The 22,923-nt window shown below is 38.4% G+C and overlaps 1 protein-coding gene across 1 annotated transcript in view; it reads right to left on the bottom strand.

The window, feature by feature from the left end:
- The window catches only part of EPAS1 (endothelial PAS domain protein 1), a 1,067,454-nt gene that overhangs the window by 320,327 nt on the left and 724,204 nt on the right, over window positions 1-22,923 (bottom strand). Inside the window, exon 3 of the mRNA XM_044059908.1 lies at window positions 18,884-19,026. Within this exon, the coding sequence (XP_043915843.1) occupies window positions 18,884-19,026 (143 nt within the window). The remainder of the gene's footprint in view (window positions 1-18,883; window positions 19,027-22,923) is intronic.

The raw sequence follows: 22,923 nt of genomic DNA on the forward strand, positions 1-22,923 counted from the left end.
TTTATTTAATTCTAATACTTACCCTCAGACAAGGATTTTTACAATTCTGAACTGTCTCATATGTTCAAATTTATTCTGACTAATTGTGAAAGTATAAAGAATATTTTGTCTGCATTTCCATCCTGTGAGGAAAAATCTGCTTAGTGTTGTTTGTTTCTTTTATTTCCTAGGTCACTACTCATTGTTTAAAAGTGTGTTTTTGATTCTGCAGATGAAATCCAGGGCTGTTGCACTGGTAGTGGTAACCTCCCAGAAGACTTAAAAAATGAAATTTTAAATTCTCCTTTTGGATAGATATTTAATTTTTGTACCCTCTGCTGCAGATGTTGTCAAATACGTGATGAGAGATGTGAGCTGATACAAAGGTATCTCTCAGGTTTTTCAGCCCTCCTTTTCCAAATTTTCTAACAGATTTTCTGCTCCCTCATCTAATTTGGCAGGAAATAAAATAAACAGTCTCAGCAAAGTGCTGGTAATCAGATGTTCAAAAAGCAATAGCAGGGAGGTTCCGAAAAAGTCAGCAAGAACCCCTCAGAACAAAGGACAGTAAAATAAGGCAGAATGCCTATATAAGGGACCTTGTTCCCACCGCTGACCTTGGCAGACCTTTACCCCTTCCAGATAGTCTGAATCTCCATTTCAGTCTCTTTGGCAACAGATTGTTTCAGACAAATGGGTTCTGAGGCTGTTCCAGCAAAGTTATGGATTGCAATGGGAAGACACTCCTCCATTCCAGGGAATCATTCTACATTTACCTGATCAAACTTTCTGTCTCTGAGCCCATACTCTCTCATGGGGTACTAGAAACTGTTCTTCTCTCCCAGTTGAGAAAAGGTATGTGATAGTGTCCAATCTCAAAATCATTTCACTTCACAAAGTGTTACCCATTCTTCCTCATTTGAGTTTTCTTTCTAAGATTTTATGCGTTATCAGTTCTCTGCCTTACCCTTTGGACTATCCCTTGCTCCATGACTGTTCATAAAGTGTCTTAGTTCTGTAACAGCCCATTGCAGGCAACAGGGCATCCACATTTTTCCATACTTAGATGATGTGCTTATTTTTTTAGAGTACTTTCCGAAGTGTCAGGAATCGCTCACTTGGATGAGAGATCTCCTATGCAGGTCAAGATTGCAAGAAAACATTCACAATTCTGTTTGACTCCTCAGTACAACAAACTAATCTTCCACAGGAAAATAGATCTATATTATGATCTATTCCAGGGGTTTTACACAAAGACTTCAGTGACTGCAGAGAATACCTCAGGATTCTTGGTCTCATGGTATCTATGATTCTCGTGATACTGCTGGCAAGACTCCACATGGGAAGATACAATAGTATCTGAAGTCTCTTTAGATTCAGAAGCAGCACCCATTAGCTTTTCAGATTCTAGTTCTGGGATTTGTGAGAAGAGAAATCACTTTGTGAAGACATAAAATATCCCTGAAACCAAGTTTCTCCTTATTCTCTTCTGCTCCAAAGCAGTCAGTCACCACAGGCACCTGAGACTTTGCTTGAGTAGCAGTATCAGAAGGCATAAAAGTGCAATGTAGCAGCACATAAACATAAAAGAAATGCTTGCCCTTCTCAAGGCACTAAACTCTCTGAATCAACCTCCGGTTCTCAGAACCACATCAAGTGGTTACAGCCAATGCTACAGTGATGTGGTACATAAAGAACAAGGGGGTACTACATCTTAGCCCCATTCCATCAGAGCAACACTGTGTGAGCAGGACAAAGGCAGAGCCTCACAAATGGAAACTAGAACAGGAGGTCTTCTAGGATTTGATTAATTGGTGGAGAGTTCCTCAAGTAGACCTTTTTGCCCCCTCTCAGAACAATCAGCTGACAAAATTCTGCTCCAGAAGTCCATCATCTGACAAAATCCTGCTGCAGGAATCCATGCAAGAAGGCCTGGAAGACAGATGCCTTTTCTTTTCCTTGGGTAGGACTATTTCTGTATGCTTTTCCATCCTTTCCACTAATATCCAGGGTACTTGTGATGATTTAGAATGAATCTCACAAGATAATTGTGGTGACTCCCTTCTGGGCCAGGCAACAATGGTTCTCCCTTTTTTTGGAATCCGCCAGGGGCAATTAGCACAAGCTTCCACACAGACTGGATGTACTCAAACAAAAAAAGATGTTTGATACATTCCAAATGAAACAGCTTCAGCTGACTGTCTGGATGACATCTTCTTCATACCATTTGGACACCTATGTACTGAGGATGTGTGGTAGGTACTAATGAAGGCAAGAAAGCCTGATACTAGAAATTCAAACATTAGCAAATGGAAAGGTTTTCTAGTTAGTGCCAACAACATAACCAGCACCCATTCAGGGCTAGTGTTTCTCTGGTTTTACAATATCAGTACAAGTTACATTCTCATGGCCTGTTTTATTCCTTTGTCAATGTTCATTTGTTAGCCATTTCAGCATTTCGACCCATTGAAACACCTTTTTTTAAGCCACTCCCATATCAAAATGTTATTGAAAGGTGTTTTGCATAAGAGACCTCCAAGAAAACTTGTGGCTCCTCCTTGCGACCATGCTTTTGTGTTAGAGAAGCTAACACATGCTCCATTTGAATCAGCACATTTGGCTGTCTTGAGGTCCTTAATATGCAAAACAGATTTACTGACTGCGCTGTCCTCTGTAAGAAGAGTATATGGGTTTGTAAGCTCTTATGGTGGCTCAACCTTATTTAATTTTCCACAGAGACAAGGTTTCTTTCAGCTCAAATTCTTCATTTATGCCTAATGTGGTATCTGAGTTTACTTTAAGCCAAACTATCCATCTTTTAGTGTTCTTCCCTGAACCCAAAATTGAAGCAGAAATGATACTTCTTACCTTTGATGTCTACAGACAACTCGGGTACTATCTTGACAGAAAAAGATCTTTTAGATCTTCCAATCAGTTGATCATTTCTTGTGAACATAAGAAGGGACAACCTGTGTACAAGCAGACTGTTTCCAAATGCTTGTCTCAGGCTATTATTTTTTATTCTCGCCACAACAAAACTACTCTAGGCAGGGTCAAGGACCACTCTACCAGGGCTTTCATTAATGACTTTTTGAAAAGTCTTGGACTCTAGAAGTATTTTAGAAACAACAACGTGTTCCTCTCTACGTACTTATTACAAAGCACTACAAGCTACAGTCCTTCTCCAGGACAGGCTTTGCTAGGACCATTCCCCAAGGGCTTCTGGACTCTTTTCCTTCCACCTACTAAAATATGTAAACTGTGGTAATCTATCCATTTAGCTTAGGCTACTGCAGCAGTGACCAATATGAAGACTACAGCACAGTTGTGTAGGTAAATATGCCATAGCTGCAGATTTTTGAATGATCACTTCTGCAAAAGCCTCTACCTTTCGCCATCTCCCTTTTTTTTTTTTTTCTGTGTTTTTTAGGCCAGGGTGTAGACACTTTTTTAATGTTCCTGGCAATGTTCTATCAGGGTATAACCTCCCTCTCTCAGCTGGCATCAGAGCTCTGAAGGGCTTGATGCTCAGTTCGAGCTGACTAATGCTTTGGAGACATGGAAGGTGCCCTGAAGCTCTGGAAGCTGGTTGGCTGTTATATCCTATGCAGGATATAACCCATATGGCTTAGGCTACTGTAGTAGTGATCATTTGAACATCTACTGTTAAGATAAGTTACTTACACAATTGTAATCTTTTCAGCAGGACATTCAGATGTGACTAATTAGTCTGGATAAATGTATTCAATCAATATTCAGTCATTGAACTAATCAGTCAGTCATTCAAGCAGAAACAATAGGTAAAGAAGCCCAGTCAAGACTGCATAGTTAATAATAGCACTAATCAATAATAGAGTAGTCCAGAGTTATATACTAATGCAGTCTAATGGCAGAATGATTAGTAACAAAAAAAAAAGACTGTTTAGCATATGGCAGATATAAAAACAAGTTAATGATAAATGATTTATGTAATGCATGTTTTTAAGTAAGAGTGAACTGTCTCATTAGTTTGAATTCCAGATGTGGAAAACAGTAAAACAAACCACAAGAAAAAGTGACTATAAAGATTTTATAGAGCAGCAAAAACATTACGAACAGATGAAACAATAGTCATATAAGCTACCTGGTTTAAAAGAACATTTCCAAGTAAGGTATTATGGATAAACTGACAATAATGCCACTAAAATAGCAATATAAAAGTTTTAGGGAGCCATGTTTATTAAATTAACATAAAGAAGGACCTGTGGGCAAAAGGCTTGCGCATTTTCATCCATTTAAATAAATGACTGACTTTCCAACACTGATTTTGTTTTATTTATATAGTCTCACTTGCTATAATGTTGACAGAAGATTAATTCCTTTGCAGTATGTCTCCATAACAGAACAGCCATTGCCATTTGTCTATTCAAAGCAGTATAATTCTTTAATAATCCCTGATTCATTGTTCTAGCATTATAACATGTGACAAAATGTTATAAATGAAAACTGCAAAGCAATCATATGTCTCTGCCCCAGTTATGTCATTGTGCTTGTTATAGCGCACTCAGGGTGAACACAATGAAGAGTTACAAAAGATCATCTTACATCACAGTGCTAAAACAAGCACTGAAGAGACAATCAATACACAGAAAAATAAATATGCACTGCCTTCCCTTAATTTTCTAGAAAATTCCACATCATATCTCTCAAAACTTCTTAGCATAAGTATTTTGGACAAACTAAAAGTAATGGGGTCAAAGGCATGAAATCAGGGACAGATTTTAATTATTGCTGTTATAAATCAGTAAAGTTGATAGAATAGCAGGTTTTGCATTAGTACATTGTTTTCTGACAGACTCCCTCCTCAGTCATAACACATTGCAATTCTGATCTCAAGTTTTACTCCTGAGGTCTTATATATAAGAAAGGATATATAAAAAGGACCAGGTCAAACATTATTTTCATAGTTATAAATTCAGTTCAACACATAATCCCTTGTGTCTACTGAATATATGCAATTGATAAGCAGTATGTGTCTCACAAGCTGAAATAACACATTTTTATTTGCCTTGCAGTTTAGAAAAGATGATTAAGGTTATTTGCTATTGACTCTAGTTTTAACTTTGACTCTATTAATTTCTACTTAGAATCTGTGTAACTCTGAGTAAGTCACTTGTACCAACAGTGCTCCTGTAACAGATGCACTTTTGTCCATAGGCTTACCTGGTTAACAAACAAATACTATTTAAATTGCATTTATGCTGTAATTACACTTTATTCTGTACATTACTGTTTATGAAGTTTGTATTACATGATAAAAAATAAAATATTTATGAAGGCATTTTTTATTCTAGTTAATGTGGACCATACCTATCAACTGTCCAGATTTTCACAGAATGTCCAGATTTTTGTCAGGGTACCACTTAGTGACAGCATCTGAATCAGGTCCCTTACCTACTCATGTAACATTTAATGAAAAAGACAGCGGCGAGAACCTTGGCGCTAGACGATTGTCACTAAGTGGCACCCTGACCCCATGTGCAAAAATGAGGAAAAGGGGTTGTGGATGGACGGATGTGTGTATGACTGAAAAGTCTTTAAGGTTTCTTTGGAACCTTTGCTTGCAACATTACTATTATTATTATTTATTTATATGAATAGTGGACAAAAATGCTTGAAATTTCTCAAGACATGGTTGTAGTAACAATATAAACAATGGGATGAGGGCTACAACACTTCCTAGTGAAGTGATCAATAAACAGCCAATCAGATGTTGTGCCTTCATAATGGCTTCTGTATAGGTTCATAGTACTAAGCTAGCTGCCTTGTGAGCCATTTTAAGGCTAGCTAATTCTCCTTTTTGTGCTAGAAATAACCTATCCCATTTTGTTATAGATTGGCCTTGCCCATTTCACGATCGATAATTATATATTAACCCTAATGAGAATAACTGGGATCATACCATAGATAATTTAAGGGGACCTATGCATGGGATGAGGAATTTAGGAGCTGTCTTTGTCCATTAGTAGCACAGGGGGCTGTCCTGGGTTACATTTTATGTTTCCCAAACACAGATCTAATTTGAGCTTAAATATGGACAGGGTAAACTTTGTTTTATGTGGAAGGGGAGTCTGTCTTACAGCGGCAGTATTCACTGCGAGATATACCTGTCCCTTTAAACCATTCTGTTGATGTTGCAGAAGCAGTTTAGATCTCAAGAGCAAGCATTTCTGATGCCATTTGACTTGTTGATGTGCAGTAAATCCACCAGTAATGGGTCAGAGGATGCCTTGTATGCCAGAAACAGGTTATCTCTTAGCAGTCGGTAGGATACAGAGTACAGTTACAAGGATTTAAGTCAGTCCATTCAGGACATATTGTTTGGGCCTTGTATCCTTTTAGAAAAAAATATCTCTGTGGATGTTCCAATTGTTGCATGTGTCTGGACATATACATGTGAAAGGAGGAATTACATTTAATGACTGGCCTAATGAGGGATGAGTAAAGGGACACAGTGACATCCCTAGATCTAGACACACTCCCATTTGTTTATAAACTGTGCAATACAGAAGGACTTTCTTACAATAATAGACACGTTGGCATGATGTACATTTCTTAAAAAACAGGCAAGTCATAGTCATATGTCATCGTATACATTTTCCAATAGATCTATTCTTAAGCAATAAAAAGTAATAAAACTAATTACACCAGCCTGCACAGGTATAGTTTTATCTTATTTCAATGGTAATTTATTGTAATGTATTCATAACTGCTTAACTATCTAGAGAATGTAGAAAAATGCCATCAACCATGCTGGTTGAATTTATATTATCAGTACATTCCACTACAGTGTTATTTTATAACTAACACTCTGTCAGTACCAAACAGGTTAAACAGTAAAGGCAGCATGAGTTTACACATGGGAAACTGATCAGAAGGAAGCTTTGAGGAAACTTAAGGGTACTGTGAGATGAGGTGCAGGGTCAAGAAAAAGTGCCTTTCTGACTGCTAAAAAATCTTGGCAGATGTACTTGGTGATGAATTCCTAATTAAAAGGTATACATCGTCCTTGCAATTCATGACAGTGTCACAGGACTGAATGATGACAAAGGTGGGTCCCTTGCCAGCCTAGTAAGAATTAAGGAATGATAATCGACTTGATATCACTTATGTCCCCAGGAGGATTACACACATGATTTTTTAATTAGCCTGGTAAAGTCTTTAAATTTTAACTTTCCTGCAGATGGGCAGCAGCATGGACAAAGGAGGTCCTGCATGTGACTGGATAACCAGTGATGTGGACAAAGGAAACCCTAAAAGTGTTGTATCTGAAATTCAAAAATGTTTTGCACATCGCAGAAAGTTGATTGAATAATTAGAAAATATGGGTTCAGAGGCTCAAGATGCTGAGATGGACAGGAAACTAATCGAATGAATAGAAGCAAAAGGTGATAGGGAAGACAGTACGAGAAAAGCCTGTAAGCAGTAACATACAACAAGTTTCCATATTAGGTCAGTATTTACATGATAAATCTGCCTTGGTTATCATACTGCAGTTTGATTATATCATTGATCTTCTCCATTGATGATGCCAAGATTGATGTGCTGATCACAGATCGACATTCAGTCTCTATCAATACCTGATAGGACTTTTAAAGTGGACAGATGGGTAACAGCTGGAAGCCCTCAACCATCGTGGATATGGGCAGTCATCACTAAATGGAATCTTGGGTACTGACTAGCATTTTCATGGTATTACATTGAGATGAAACTGTTGCTCATCTGGTCAGGATAAAACAGATGAACATTCGTGGGTTCTGTTCAAGCAGCTTTATTACACACAAACACATCAGAAATGAGGCCTTGTTACCTAAACTTAAATAAACATATAAACAGACTGACTACCACACAAATACATGTTGACACTCTGGCTGTTTTCTCAAAATGGCACTGCTGCCTGCACGTGCTCAGTATTTATATGCATGTGCTACATCTGGAAATGGTTCTTAAAGCTACATACAGACACTCTGATCTACATCCTCCCTCTTTGAGAAATAGTCCATATACGAAATGACAGTATTCAATGACATGCTATTTACAGAAACGATCTTCTGGCATGCAATTATACAGAACTAATTATTCGACATGCAATCATACAAAATTAGACACATATAAAACAATTATATCCAAGTTGGTGTGTATTTTACACCTGGTCTTGAAATATGACGTGACCATGTAAAATAAAAGTCAAAACTGGATCGAGCAATGGGGACTGTCTACAAGGAACGTTCTATTTTGGGGACATCTGGGATATCATCAGGAATGGGAATGAATTCTGTGACATGTTCTTCAGTATGAACACTGTCAGTGTTGCTCTGAGATCTAGAGTCTGTATCACAGGTATGATGCTGCAATATTGTTTCTGATACAGGAAGATGTCTGTGGTTTCTCCTGTATTCTATACCCTCAGATTCCACTAAGTAGGATCTCAGCTTGGCACATATACCTCTCACTTGACCAATTTGATCAAAGCCTTTCGCTGTTTGCATCCTCACTGTCTCTCCTTCTTTTAATGGACAAAGAAATCTGCTCATTTTATCATAGCTGTACTTCTGAGAAGAATGCTTTTTAAAAAGTTGGGCTTTGATTGCTTTGTTGTTTTTTAGCATTAGGCACCAATAAACTAGCACTGATAGGCCAGTTTGTTCTGGTTTGCCTAGACAGAAGTCTTACAGCAGGCGAGCTAAGTAAATTGTCATGGGGTGTATTTCTGAGACTTGAGTAAATTCAAGAAGATATCAGTATTGTCACACTTTGAGCTCTCCAGTAATTACTTTGCACTCTGTACTGCATGTTCAGCAGGGTCGTTTGACTGAGGATATTCAGGACTGCTAGTAACATGGGTAAAGTCCCACTCTTTAGCAAATCTCTTAAACAATTGATTGGTAAACTGAGAACCATTGTCAGAAATAATTTTGTGTGGACTACCATGGACTGAGAAATGACGATTCATTTTAGTAATAACAGCACTGGACATTAGGTTAGATAGCAAATCAATTTCAAACTAGTTTGAATAAGAATCTACCAACACTAAGTAATGTTGACTGTTCCACTCAAATATGTCACATGCTCCTGTTGACCAAGGTAGTTCAGGAATTTGGCTTAGCTGAAGTGGCTCTTTTTGCAAATGTGGCTTAGTACGGTTGCACACTGAACAGAAAGAAAGCAGTTTATCAATATCTTTTGCTAGAGAAGGCCAATATACTAGTCCTCTAGGCCTTCCTTTGCAGAACTGGAACCTACGTGACCACAATGCAAAATGTGAATGTATGCACTTTGTAAGGAAGTAGGAACAACAACTTTTGGACCTTTGAACATGATACCATCTTCCATCAACATCTCATCTCTGTATGGAAAGTAAGATTGCACTTCTGGCGGTACACAGGATTGCTTTGACGGCCATCCTACATTGATGAAATGGGCTTTTGCAAAATTGGATCAGTCTTTGTATGATCTCTTAGCTCATTAAGTCTCGTGGTAATAAAATATGCACTTCCATGACATCAAAGTCAAAATTCTCTGCATCAAGCTGTTCTGTGGTATTTCTGGGCGATCTGGATAAGGTATCAGCCAGATAAAGAAGTTTACCCCTTGTACAGACCATTTTGAAATGATACTTTTGCAATTTGAGCATCATTCTTTGTAGTCCTGCTGGAGTGGAATGCACAGGCTTCTTTAAAATAGTGACTAGAGATTGATGATCAGTTTGTATCTGGATAGCTCGGCCATAAACATAATCATGGAACTTCGAATATGCAAACACAGTTGCCAAAAGTTCCATCTCAATTTGAGCATACTGCATTTCTTTTTGGGTAACAGGTCTAGATGCTTAGGTGACGGGTCTGCCTTCTTGAAGAATAACTGCACCAAGACTGAACTTTGAAGCATCACAGGAAAAAATGACTGGTTTGTGAATATCATAGTATCTCAGTGTAGGCGGGTTAGCAATTTGCTGTTTGAGGTTATTAAATGCTCATGGTATTGTTCTAACTATGGCCATGCAACATTTTTGCACATCAGCTCTCTCAAAGGTGCTGATAACTCACTAAAGCCAGGGATAAATTTGCCCAAATAGTTAATTATACCTAAAATGCTGTAGGGCTTGGACATTGTCTGGAGATGGCATCTCAAGAATGGCTTCTTGCTTGGAAGGATCTGGTCGCAAGCATGTACTGGTAAATATATGACCTACATATGTAACTTCTAGTAGTTTGAATTTACATTTCAGAGGACTGAGCTGTAAATTTATTTCACACACTCTGTGTAGAACTTTCCTGATGTTTCTGTCATGCTCTGCTGCACCACTGCCTCCAACCAGTAAATCATCAACTATTATTGCACATGGGTAGCCTGAAAAAATTTGCTCCATTGCACACTGAAAGACTTCACTGGCAGAATTTATTCCAAAAGGCATCCTGAGAAATCTGTATCTATCAAATGGGATACTGAATGTAGTCAGTAGTGAAGAACTGCAATCAAGCATTACTTGCCAAAATGAACTCTTTGCATCTAAGACAGAAAAAACAGTGGCATTTGGCATGAGGGTTGCAATCTCCTCGATTGTACACATAGGATGATGAAGTCTTTTTAATGCCTTGTTCAAGTCTCTTGAGTCAATGCATATTCTGATTTCATCTGAATTTCTTTTATGAACAGCTACCATGGATGATACTCACTCAGTTGGTTCTGTGACTGGACAAACCACGCCTTGCTGCATCATTTTGTCCAACTGGACCTTGACTTTGTCCTGCATCGCTACTAGAACTCTCCTTGCTGGCCTGACCAGTGGACTGACTTCTGGGTCTACTTTTACAGAGTACACAACTGGAAGTTTGCCTAGCTTGTCATCAAAAACATCAGCATACTCTGAGAAAACAGTGTTAGTAAAGCTGGTACTGAGACATGTGCTTACGTGATTTGGTAAAAGAAAGCAGGTTCATTCTCAAACTGTCACTGAGACCTAATAATGACTGCACAGGTCTTCGGACTACATAAAACTGCAAGCTGTAACTGTTCCCAGCCAAATAGCATGAAAGCACTACTGAGCCTTCGGTTTGAATTTCTTCACATCCATAAGCAAAAAGCTTTGCACAATTGCCCAAATTAAGTTGCTCACCAGCCCTCACTTTAGAAAATGGTTCTGCTGACATTACCAGAACCAGTGTCTACTTTGAGCTCTCTGGGTTTACCATTGCTCAGGACAATACAAAATACTTCATTGTTTGCCAGCAAATCTGCTGCATTAACCATCTCACCGACCACTGACACACCTTCTACATAGAAAGTAGGGTTGCAGCTCTCTACATGATCAACTTGCTTTTTTGAATGACCTTTCTTAACAACTGAATGAGGTTTGCCTGATTTACAAAACTTTTGAAAATAGTTCCATTTTTTACACTTGTGGCATTTCTGACCAAATGCTAAGCACTTTTCTCTTTTCGACTCATGGTTGGCTCCACAATTATGACAGTTAACAGTAACAGTCGACTTGGGTTTTGCTGACTCACTCCTATCCTGTACTAAAAATCCATTTTTTTACTGAGCTAGTCTTGGAACTTGCCATAAAGCTATGGGTTCTCCTTGCCACACCCACAGGGGATACTGCTGCCATGTGCTTAGGCCTGTTTCTGCTTGCCACGTGTTGCATGCTGTCTACATTTGCTCTAGAGGCTGCTGAAACCATGCTCTTATCACTTGTAAACATACTTGTGTGCCTTTCTGTGAGCTCATGGATTTGATAAATCTCTATATCTTTCCTTAACATTAAATCGCTGTCATGAAGCAAAATCTTTCCCACTGCAGTACTATTAAAACCACAGACAAGCCTGTCCTTTACCAACCCATCTTTCAAGTGACCATCTCTGCATGTTTTGACCTTATTTCTCAAGACAGTGACATAAACTGCAAAAGTTTTACCTGGCTTTTAGTCTCTTGTATAAAATAAGTACCTCTTTAATGTAGCATTTGTCTGAAGGTTGCACATTTCTCTAAATTTACATTTTAAGCACTCAGGGTCCTCCCTGTATACAGTCAGTACCACAATATGATGGTTTCCCCCTCTCCTGCACATACTTCTGGTGCATACACAAATGAATGCTCTTTCAATAGCTACTGACACAGCTAAGTTAAGCCAAATGAATGCCCTTGTATATGCCTCTTTGTCAGAAAAAGCTGCTTGTATGAAAATATCGTACTCCTGCTTGAATACGCTCCAATTCTCTGCTATATCATGATCAAACACAAGTGGATTTGGCCTGCGCAATGCATCTGCCATATCAACACACAGTAGTGAAGGTGCTTGAAATCATGTATGAACATACACCCATAAATATATATGCCAGAGCTTTATGCCAGTACTTGTAATTATGCCCAATAGCACAACAAACTCTTTAAAATAATTGCATTTTGCCAAATAAGTCTCGTAGCAGAAGAACACTTTAAAAACACTGTACTTTGTGAAACCATCCTTATCAGTGTAAGAAATACTTTGAAATGACTGTACTTTGCGAATAAACTGTGCACGACAGAAAAAGCTCAGAGTAAGAAACACTTTGAGATGAATGTACTTTGCTAATAAACTGTACACAGCACAAGAATCTTTCAAAATGGCTGTACTTTGTGAAATAACTGTACAGTATAAAAAACACTCTGAAATGGCTGCTTTCTGTGAATAAATACACATAGCACACAAAACATTTTGAAATGGCTGTACTTTGACTGCACTTTGTAATATAACTGTACTTTGCACATAAACTATCTGAAATAATTGCACTGTAATAAAGCACACACTCTGGAAACACTTTGCACATTCTGAGATACTTCGAACATCTACAGTTATGCTTTGAATGGCTTTGGTCAATGCAAAGTAGTAGTTTGTGCCCAAACATAGCCTTTTATCAAAAAACATGCAGCCACCTTGCCCTTTATGCTTATTTTGCCCTTTTAATGTACTCGTTATGGCCTTTTATTGTACTCATTATACCCTTTTAATCTCTTATCATGCTCTTTATACTTTTCTTGTGCCAGTTTTACTTTAAACATGCTTGTTATGCAAACCAAAGGTAATTCTGAGCCTCATATGAATAGTTTTGCTAGTTTTATCAAATATTGTGGTTTGAACATTTTGTTTACTTAATAATGTAGTTTGTGCCTTTTGTTTGCTTAATAATATGTTTTGTGCTACTTGTTTGATTAATAATGCGTTTTGTGCCTTATAAATGTGCCATTTCATTTTCTTTAATAAATAAATCATTTGTGCAGTTTTCTTTACCTTTAGTTTGTTTCTGGCCTTTTTTCATTTCCTGGGCTTTGTTTCACTCAACCTGCTTAGACTGCCTTCACCTTCAACTCTCCACCTCATGGCTTGCAGAAGTAGCTCTTCTAATCCTGGTTCTGACACCATGCCGCTCGACTGGTCAGGATAAAACATTTGTGGGTTCTGTTCAAGCAGTTTTATCACATACAAACACATCAGAAATGAGGCTTTGTGCTTTACCCAGCTGTTTTCTAAATTACTCCCATTTCTCTAAGTATGGGATTATTTATTTATGTATTTATGTATTTATTTATCTGTATTTGTTAACTCGGATGGAGTACTGATCAACGGGGGGTAGTTTGCCTCAGAGTCACACAGTAAGCATAGAGTTACTACCTGTTCATCTTTACACAGGACAGTCTCTATTTGGGCAGTAATGCCTTGTAAAAAAAAAAAACTGAAAAATGGGAAATGTCCTGAGAGTTTAGGATAAAAAAAAATTCAAAATTTCCTTTACTAGTTGCATAAAATAATTATTATTTTTTCCTGAAACATCTTACTATGAAATGAAAAAAAAACTAAATTTCTATAAGAATGAGCTTTTATTTTGGCAAAAAGTGAAGTCAACTCCTTTGCACCAGCTGTGGGTATGGTTTGTCCTGCAAAATCTCACATTTATGTAAACAATGTCCCTTTCTGGGCATTTGAAAAGGGGGCAGACTTAAGTAGGCAAATGGATGCAAAAGGAATCAAACTCTGGAATACAGGATGTAACTCATTAAATGCTCAAACCATTTTTTATTGCCAGACATCCATCTAATCTGAAAGAAGCATTACATAGCCCATCCTTAAATCATCTTTGCATCCTTGCAATATGGGGCAACACAGACCTATCTCCAATCTCCCATTTATAAGCAAATGTATTGAGAAAGTGGCTGTGACACAGGTATGATCACTTTTGATACCCCAAAACTTCCCTGATCTCTTTGATTTCAGGAGGCATTAGAACACTGATATGGCTGACATCAGATTTCTGAATATCACTGTAATGCATGGAGCACCACAACTACTCTCTAAAAATGGGAAAAAAGCAAGCTTGTTAAGGGCTCCCTATTGAAATGCTGACACTCAAAATGCTGAGTAACAATAAGACAAAGAAAAAGTATGAAAACACAAGAGAATACATTTTAAAAATCCTCCCACATCCCCTGAACTTATATATACCATCTCTGAGATCACCATACATCTGAGAAATGGGAATATTAAGAGAAATAGCATCTTGGACTTAGTATATGTAAGTACATTCTTTTGACAATTCAGTCTCAGCGTTTCAAGACCTCGGAGTCCTGACACTTCAAATGGTCATCCATGTTAAGTACTTTTATGACATCAGAAAGCTAGTTAACAAGCTTTTGCTACCCCGAAGTACTGTTAATATCAGATTTCACTCTGGGGATTGATAGTGGACAGTGCAATCCAGCAAAGAACATAATTACAGGGGAAAATAGCTTTAAAAGCTGTTAAATACATTGTTCTTTTACACTTATGACACTTATTCTGCCACACATTTTTGTTTAGGACAGCTTTTAAAGCATTGGGCACGTCATTTCTGCTTGCTGTCTGTTTGACAGTGCCCAAGTGTTTTACTGGCTTTTAAAGGTTTTGAAAACTGGCAAATCACCTCATGCTCCTGCATTTTTTTCTTTTTTTCTTTCCTGTAACTGTTAGTATTAGGAGCAGAAAGCTCCATCCACTACAAAAAAATTATGACTGAGTGTCACCAATTATAACTAGCTTGTTTTATTGTTTAAGAAATGATGTTAACATTCATCTCTTAAGCTTTGTGTCAAAGTGAATTTCTTGGCATACATGTTTTGAAAATATAATAAGCTGGTTAAAATCAGTTCCCAAACATAATCCTCTATATTATGACAACAGATTAATATTAATATTCCATCTTGCTTGTTCCTGATTTCTTAATAGTGGTTGACACCACAGATTTATGGGTTCATGCTGGAGCCCTGAAGATTCATCATGGCGTAGCTTCCATGGTTATTATATTTTTCTCTTACCTTTTGGGTCAAAATCAGAAGCTGGTTTTGCACTGCAAGTCTTCCATGGACTATTGTCTACAGTGTAGGATTCTTCAAGCCTCCATTCTTGGTCTTTTATTTTTCTCAATATACATATTTCTACTTGGAGATGCCATTCAAAGAGCAGGTATGAGAAGTTACTGCTATGGTGATGCTGCTTAGCAAATCATGTGGTGGCCCAAATCAACCACTAAGGCCAGTATGGACATCACTCTTAATTGGATGAGGAGTGACTTAATGCTCAATCCATGTAAAACAGAAATAGAAATTCTCTTTGTTACTCATAGGCCCTCCAGAATTCAAATCCTTACTCTTGTTACATTTTATGGGGTAAAAGGCTGGTGTTTGTGTCCTCACTACTCAATCCTGTTATTCTTGTTAGTTCACTTGACTCTAAGAACAGGATCACGGAAGATGTGACATGATGACTCTTCAGACCTTCCAAAAAGATTCCAAAAGACCAGGTTTCATCCATAGTTACAACATAATTTTTCCACTGAATGAACATTGGTATTATAAAACATCTTACACCATCACATGACTTGCAGAAGGCAGTGCATGCACTAGTTTCTTCACAGATGGACTAATGCACTGTCCTGTACTTTGGCCTTAACACCTGTGACCTGGCCAGCTGCAGCCATTGCAGATTATAGTTTCTCACCTTTTCAAAAACAGCATTTTCACTTCTATGACCTTGCCCTTATCTCTGAATACCAGCTCGTGTAGCAGTCGACATCCAGTCTGGGAATTTAGTTGCAGAATTAGCATGTAAAATTCAGACCACAATTTATTTAAAGCTGTTTACTACACAGTATAAGGTTCATGCATCTCTTGTTACATTAATTAAAACAGCACTTCCTACACTGCAAGAAAGATATTTTTAAAAACATACAGTACCCACATACACAGCAACACCTCTTAGGCTGGCAATACAAGAATGCAATCACTGCAGAACTTTTCAGCTCAAACCATAAAAGCTTAAACTTTTGAACAAGAGTTTATAATAAAAGAAGGCCATTGTAAAGGCACTATCGAAAGGCAAAATTAAATCCAGATCTTAGTGGCTTAAGTAAGGAAGTAATTTGTTAAGTATCAGCATTAAGACTGGGTGCCCTGGAAAATGAAGTAAAAAGACAAAGGGCATGTATCAGATCAAAGGAAGGTACACAAATGCTTGAACCACTATTTGTAGAATATTCAGCGCAGGCAGTATGAATCAAAATGTAACCTCTTCTAAAATAATACATTATTATTTGGCCTAACAGAGGCAAACATTTGTTGAGGAAGATATAAGGTGGAGGAAACTGTAGGGAGTACAGGCTGGGATATACCCTACTGACTTTGAGTCATTATTCTCCTCCCTATACGGAACTTTAATGCTCATGCCGGAATGTGCTGTGGCCGCACTCACTGGGTCTGAGCGCTCAGCAAAAACTGTGGTCTGGATTCAGCATGGGATAGAGTCAAGACCACCACATACCATCTCATACCTTTCTGTAGGCAAACAATAAACTCAGGATAAGATTTAGACCACCTCCCCATAATGCTCCTTCATTTAAAAGGAGGAATTAACGATACACCTCCATAAGAACTTCTGTGTGAATGTTGAATAAGTGTGAAGAGTAGATGAAGAGTGCAGAAAAATGCAAGATGAGCAGAGGAAATGTCATTCCTGTGGATGCTGAAAAGATACATATTTTACACAATGGGATGTTTTCCTGAACAACTTGGACATACTAGGTAAAGATCAAACTTCAGAGGTTCTACAACAGCGGTACACCAAATTAATGCTTGATTTTGCAACTAATACATAAGTTTTCACTCTTCTTTCTAACTGAAGAAACAAAACTGGAGTGCCTCCAATGACAGAAGAGTCAATGGCAGCAGCTGCAATCATTGCCTGCTGAAAACATGCAAACTCATGTTCATTTTTAAGAATGCCCGATCTTGAGCAAGGCTTGTTTAAAACACCATTCGATAAAATAACATACCAACCAGGTTCAAAGTCATGCAGAAGACACATAACCTGATGTTAGATTAGAACGAAAAAATGTTATACATTTAATTAATTAGTCTCAGATTAAATGAGTCAAAATAATTTGATGTGGCCATTAATAAGGTACAACAGATACATTTATAGATGCAGTGTCACTGACCAGATTCATTAACTGACACAGGCTACTAGATGTCTTAATTTGACAACACAAATACAGATGCTATCCTCAAAACTTGGCAGAGTCCAGAGACATGAGTCACTTATGTTACATACTGTTAGCAGCACATGCATATCCAGGGCACCATGGAGTATGTGTGTATGAGTATGCATGCATGCTTGTGTGTGTGTATGTGTGAGTGTGTGTGTGCTCACATTTGTGTGTGCATGTGTGCTGGATGACCACTGCCTCATGTGATCTGTGGCTGATATGAAGCAAGGGATCATGGATGAAGAGTGTACATGCTTTGACAGCATGTACTGTATGACTGTATGCATGCATGCATGTATGCGTCTTAGTGCATGTGTGTGTTAGTGTGTATGTAGCCTCCCCCACACACTCCTCATAACAGCGACATTTAAGCAAAGGATTATGGCTTTCATCTCCATTTTTTAGGCTTATTCTTCCTAGATTATCCAGTGATCTCTTCTAGCTATAAGCATCTTTACATCAACTAAGTCTATGCCTCTGATTCTTTATTAATATATCCAAAATCTATCTAGTCTGATACATGTATGGCAGTGCACCTCTTTCAAGCACTCTGCTACAAGTTGTAATGGCCAGCATTATACTTTAAATGCTCAGACGTTGTGTGGTATACTCCTGCAAATCTGCTAGTGACATCTACAATCACAGACCTACCCCCATGGAGTCTGACAGCTGTCAAAGTAGTTGCCAAATCTTGGCTAACATCAGCTACACTGACAGTTGTTAAAGTAGCTGTTAAAGTGTCAATTGATATCTGCTTGTTTTGTTTCTGTGGGTGAGTGAGCTGTGTGCATGTAGCTGTATTTGGGTGTTGTATGGCTGTATGACTTGGAGTGTGTGTGTGTCTGTGTGTGTGTGTGTGTGTGTGTGTGTGTGTGTGTGTTTTCTCTGTGTGTGAGATACTGGGGGAGGAGTCTGTATCGATGTATGGTGTGGCCTGGAAAGGCCTGTGCTACTTCACAGTGCAGTTTTTAAGAGAGCTCATTGAAGAAGTTCAGAGACATGGAACTTCTGTTAACGGGGTGCTGCCTGAGGATAAGCTTGTCTATGAATCACAACAAAAAGCACATCAATGCAGCTCAACATGAGTGCAATCACGTCATTACACTGATATCTCAGAATCCATGCTTTGCTTCATCTATTACTAAATGGATTAACTGCATGCACCCCATGTAGAGGGCAAACCATCCCCAGTAAAAAGTATGAGAAAAAGAATTTGAAGTTAAACTGATAGGGAACAGTCCGTCCCCCCCAACCCATTTTATAGTAAGACTGAGCCCTGATTGTGAAACGTACTTGAATAAATCATAACATACCTGTGTCAGTCCCATGTACTTGCTGACATTTTCTGACAGAAAGATCATGTCTCCGTCTTGTGTCACTACTGTAATAAATCCTTCTAGGGCTTTAAGGTACAATCCATCCATCTGGCAGTCTGACTCTGTTTCTTTTGGCCATGCTAAAATGGTAGACAGAACAGTTAAAAGAAGTCAGAAACTAAAAAGGAAATGTTCATTCTAGTACAGACTTAAAAGAAATGCATTTCTGTTCTCTGGTACTGCACTTTATTCAGTATATCTTGATAACTTATTTCATGGTCAGAATTTACACTGGAATTGTATTTTGCCCATATTTGTAGCAGGACTGATAGACGTATTAAAGAAACCATGATGCATTCACAACATCTAACAGTAATCCTGCTCTTATCACCAAACCATGACAACTTAAGTAATCACAGAATCTGGGTATTGCAATATCGGTGTTGCATCCTTTCTTTCTTTCTTCATTTCTAAGCATTACGAAACGTTATCATGTCTTGCCTTTTAACCTGATAATATAAATAACGTAAGTTATTAAGAAATATTGACATGTGCCACAATGTGCTGATCAAAGAATGTAAGTCTGGCCAAAGGCAATAAAGTTCAAATGTACAACAAGAAGCTATGAATTCATTAGACAATACACTTAGAGAAAATGTATAAACCAGTTAACAAGCAGATGCCTTGCAACCTATTCTAAGATAAATGAGGGCAGAAGTACATGACATGTAAAATGACATCACAGATCTGATGTCATTCTACATGACATGTAAAATGACATCACAGATCTGATGTCTACCACTACTTACCAGTGCTACTCGTCTCCAAAATCAGCACAAGATGACCAAATGGTTTTATTCCCACAAGGGATAACAGACCAGACTGTTGAGCACAGAAGGATTAATAATCAAAGGCAGTTAACATCATGAAGTGGTGCTGGTATCAATGTATCATACCAAATGGCACTCTAAAGGACCTATTCTTGTAGCATAAAGGACAATTGTCTCCCACTTATCAAAAATGTACGGTTTTAGTAGAGCGATGTTGCAGTATTGATTCTTAGGGCTTCCTGCTATACAGAAGGCTGCAACTGGCCTGATTTCTAGGGTCTTTACATCAAAACTAGCTGATTGTCATCCAAAGACTGAAGTCTGGATTTCAGGGTATAAGAAGGGTGGAACTGGCATCATCTTCGGGCCTTTCTAAGCAGTGAACAAGCAGTCTGATGACTGAGAATAACACAACCTCCCCAGTTGTCTGAATTTAAGTGAGAAGGAGAAAAAACATAAGAGGCAAAGAAGGGATGATGGAGATAAGAGGACTACTTGTAAAAAAACTCCTCCACCCTTGTACCCAGTAAGGGGGAGATAAGTGGTCAGCAGGTAATGGGGCCGGACAGTGAGAGCATGTACTGCAACACTGATGAACACAGACATCTACAGTTTTGTTAAGTGTGACAACTGCACTATGCACTTCATAGCCAATTCTGCAGTACTGATACTTGGGAGGACTATCAAAGCTAAAATTTGGTGGACCATCTGTATGACCTTAGCAAATAAAATTTTGCAGGGTAGTAGAAGCAAGACCTGCTCTATCCCTGCAGACAACACCTAGTTTATAGCATTTTGTAAAGGTGTGCACATAGTTCCACATGGCTGCCTACAGGATGGCCTGGGTGGAAAACTCCTTTCAGGAAAGCAGTAGTAGTCTCCTCATTTCTGGAAGTGGATAGATTTTTTTGTTGTGTATGTGTGCTGTGTATGTATATCATATGTGTCTTGACTGGTGCTATTGTCAAGGAAAAGGTTTTGACAAACGTAATGTGTAGGACTGAGGTTAGGAGCATGGGTGTGGTTAGTGTTAGAAAATATGAGTAAACTGGCACAGAGCGTCAGCACATATGAGTAAAGTGGTGCAGAAGGGTGAAGCTCCCCACCCTTACTCACATATGCTAACTCTAACACTAACCCAACAACTTCCCCCCTAACCTTAACCATACATATTATGCTACTAAAACCACTTTTACTACACTACAACCATTTAGACAATTGTGTCTAAAAGTTTGTGGTCTTTGTTGTCTGAATATTTGTTTTCCATAGGTTCTGTGTCTGCATTTTTAGCTTTGGGTAAGTGTTGACATGTAGGAATTGATATGTGTGTTGATGCATCCAAAAAAATATAAATATACATAGATGTACACACACACACACACACACACACACACACACACACACACACACACACACACACGCACACGTGTGCATGTATACAAGGAAGGCTCGGTACACTGGCACAGCAGTTATCATTACTCTCCATCTTGCTTGGATCTTGACTGTACTTCTTGTATGGGATGTCTTATGTGGAGTCTGTATGTCTTCCCTATATCTGCATGGATATTTAGTAGGTTCCCTAGTTTCCTCCCACATCTCAAAGACCTGCTGTACATGAATTGGTAATCTTCCAAACTGCTCACATGCGTGCCATGTATCAGTAAATATGTTATGTGCATTTTGTGGTGTGTTGGCTCCCCATTCAGGGCAAGTTTTTGTAAATTGTGCCCACTGAGTCATCTGGACAGGCTTTGGCCACCCCATGACCCTACACTGAATTAAGTGAGTAATTATGAGAATGAACAAATGAATGAATGAGCGGATGAATGAGTGAATGCCCCTTGATCAAAAGTCTACAAATCCCATTTGATTGATATTTGCCCCTTTAAATGACCATAGGATAAAAAGACAAAACCCATTATAATGGAAATCCAAAACCTATTTGTCCACACCGAGTCCCTTCTACTATAGCTAGTAGTTGTGTCACTTACCCCTCAACAGTGACACATGTTGAAAGACAGTGCTCATACATAAAGCATAATTTCTATTGCTGACATGAATGTAATCTGCAGAAGTGACAAATGCTGCCTGTAGCTCATCCATCTTGCAGGAAATAGGTAAGTTAGCAGCAAACTTATGCAACTCCTATAGCTGCAAAGTAGACAGAAAATGCACTGCTGAAATGTTACGCAAAGGTGACTCAACTTATGATCCGTAACTATTGAGCCATTAGTCTCACTAACATCATATGTAAAAGTATGGAATGCATGACCTCAAACCTCAGTAATCTGGACACTGAAAAATCTCTTAACAATTGACACCTATCAGTTTGGCTTTGTCAAAGTAAGGTCCTACCTCCAGCATATGAAGGCCTAGGCAAAATCTTTGTCACTGCTCCCCATGCAGGCATTATTGCCAGATATGCAAACTTGAAAATAACTCCATATGGTGTTTGGTGAATAGCTGATGGGACCACTGCAGTTAAGAGTCATAGGTTTCACTTCTGAAAGCAACATGTTAAGTTACAAATGGTGTACCACAGGACTCAGTGCTGGACTTTCACCTACCTGGCATCTATTTATCAAACTTTCAAGCCAAAACTCCTGACATATGGTTATTTGTATTTCTGGATGACACAGTGCCTCAAATATCTGGTTAAAGGAAGTAAACCTTTATCAAAAGATAAATAAGACATGTTCAAGAGAGAAATTTATATCCTAAACATAGTCCTCATCCTTGGAACAAACATCCACTACATGTGAATTGGAGTAGGATCCTTGAGGTTTTCAAGGTAACCCTAGATAATTAGACAGGCAGCCTCAAATTCTCCCCTGGTCTATCTTGTACTCCACTCCTGAACACTAGTGGAACATTTTGAATATGGTACATTAGCTATGCTTGTAATAGTCTGTAGATTGACTGCTTAGTACTTATTTATGATCCCCTGAACCTAAATGCCATGCAGATGTACCATGAAATCCAAACACCCTTTTCAGACCAATCATTGAGTGCAACACCCTTTTGGAATGTACTTGACCAGGCATATGCAACAACTGGAGCTTCCAAAGAGATCCCCCCCCAAAAAAAATAAATAAATAAAATAAAACATATGGTCTAAACAACATGCCCTACACAGACCCCCTCAAAGTTTTACCCATGTCCCCAATCTCCTACAGATTGCTTTGAGGAGATCTTTGCCTGTCCTAC

Source organism: Protopterus annectens, chromosome 1.part0, assembly GCF_019279795.1.
Source record: "Protopterus annectens isolate FY-2018-M chromosome 1.part0, PAN1.0, whole genome shotgun sequence".
Taxonomy (NCBI): domain Eukaryota; kingdom Metazoa; phylum Chordata; order Ceratodontiformes; family Protopteridae; genus Protopterus; species Protopterus annectens.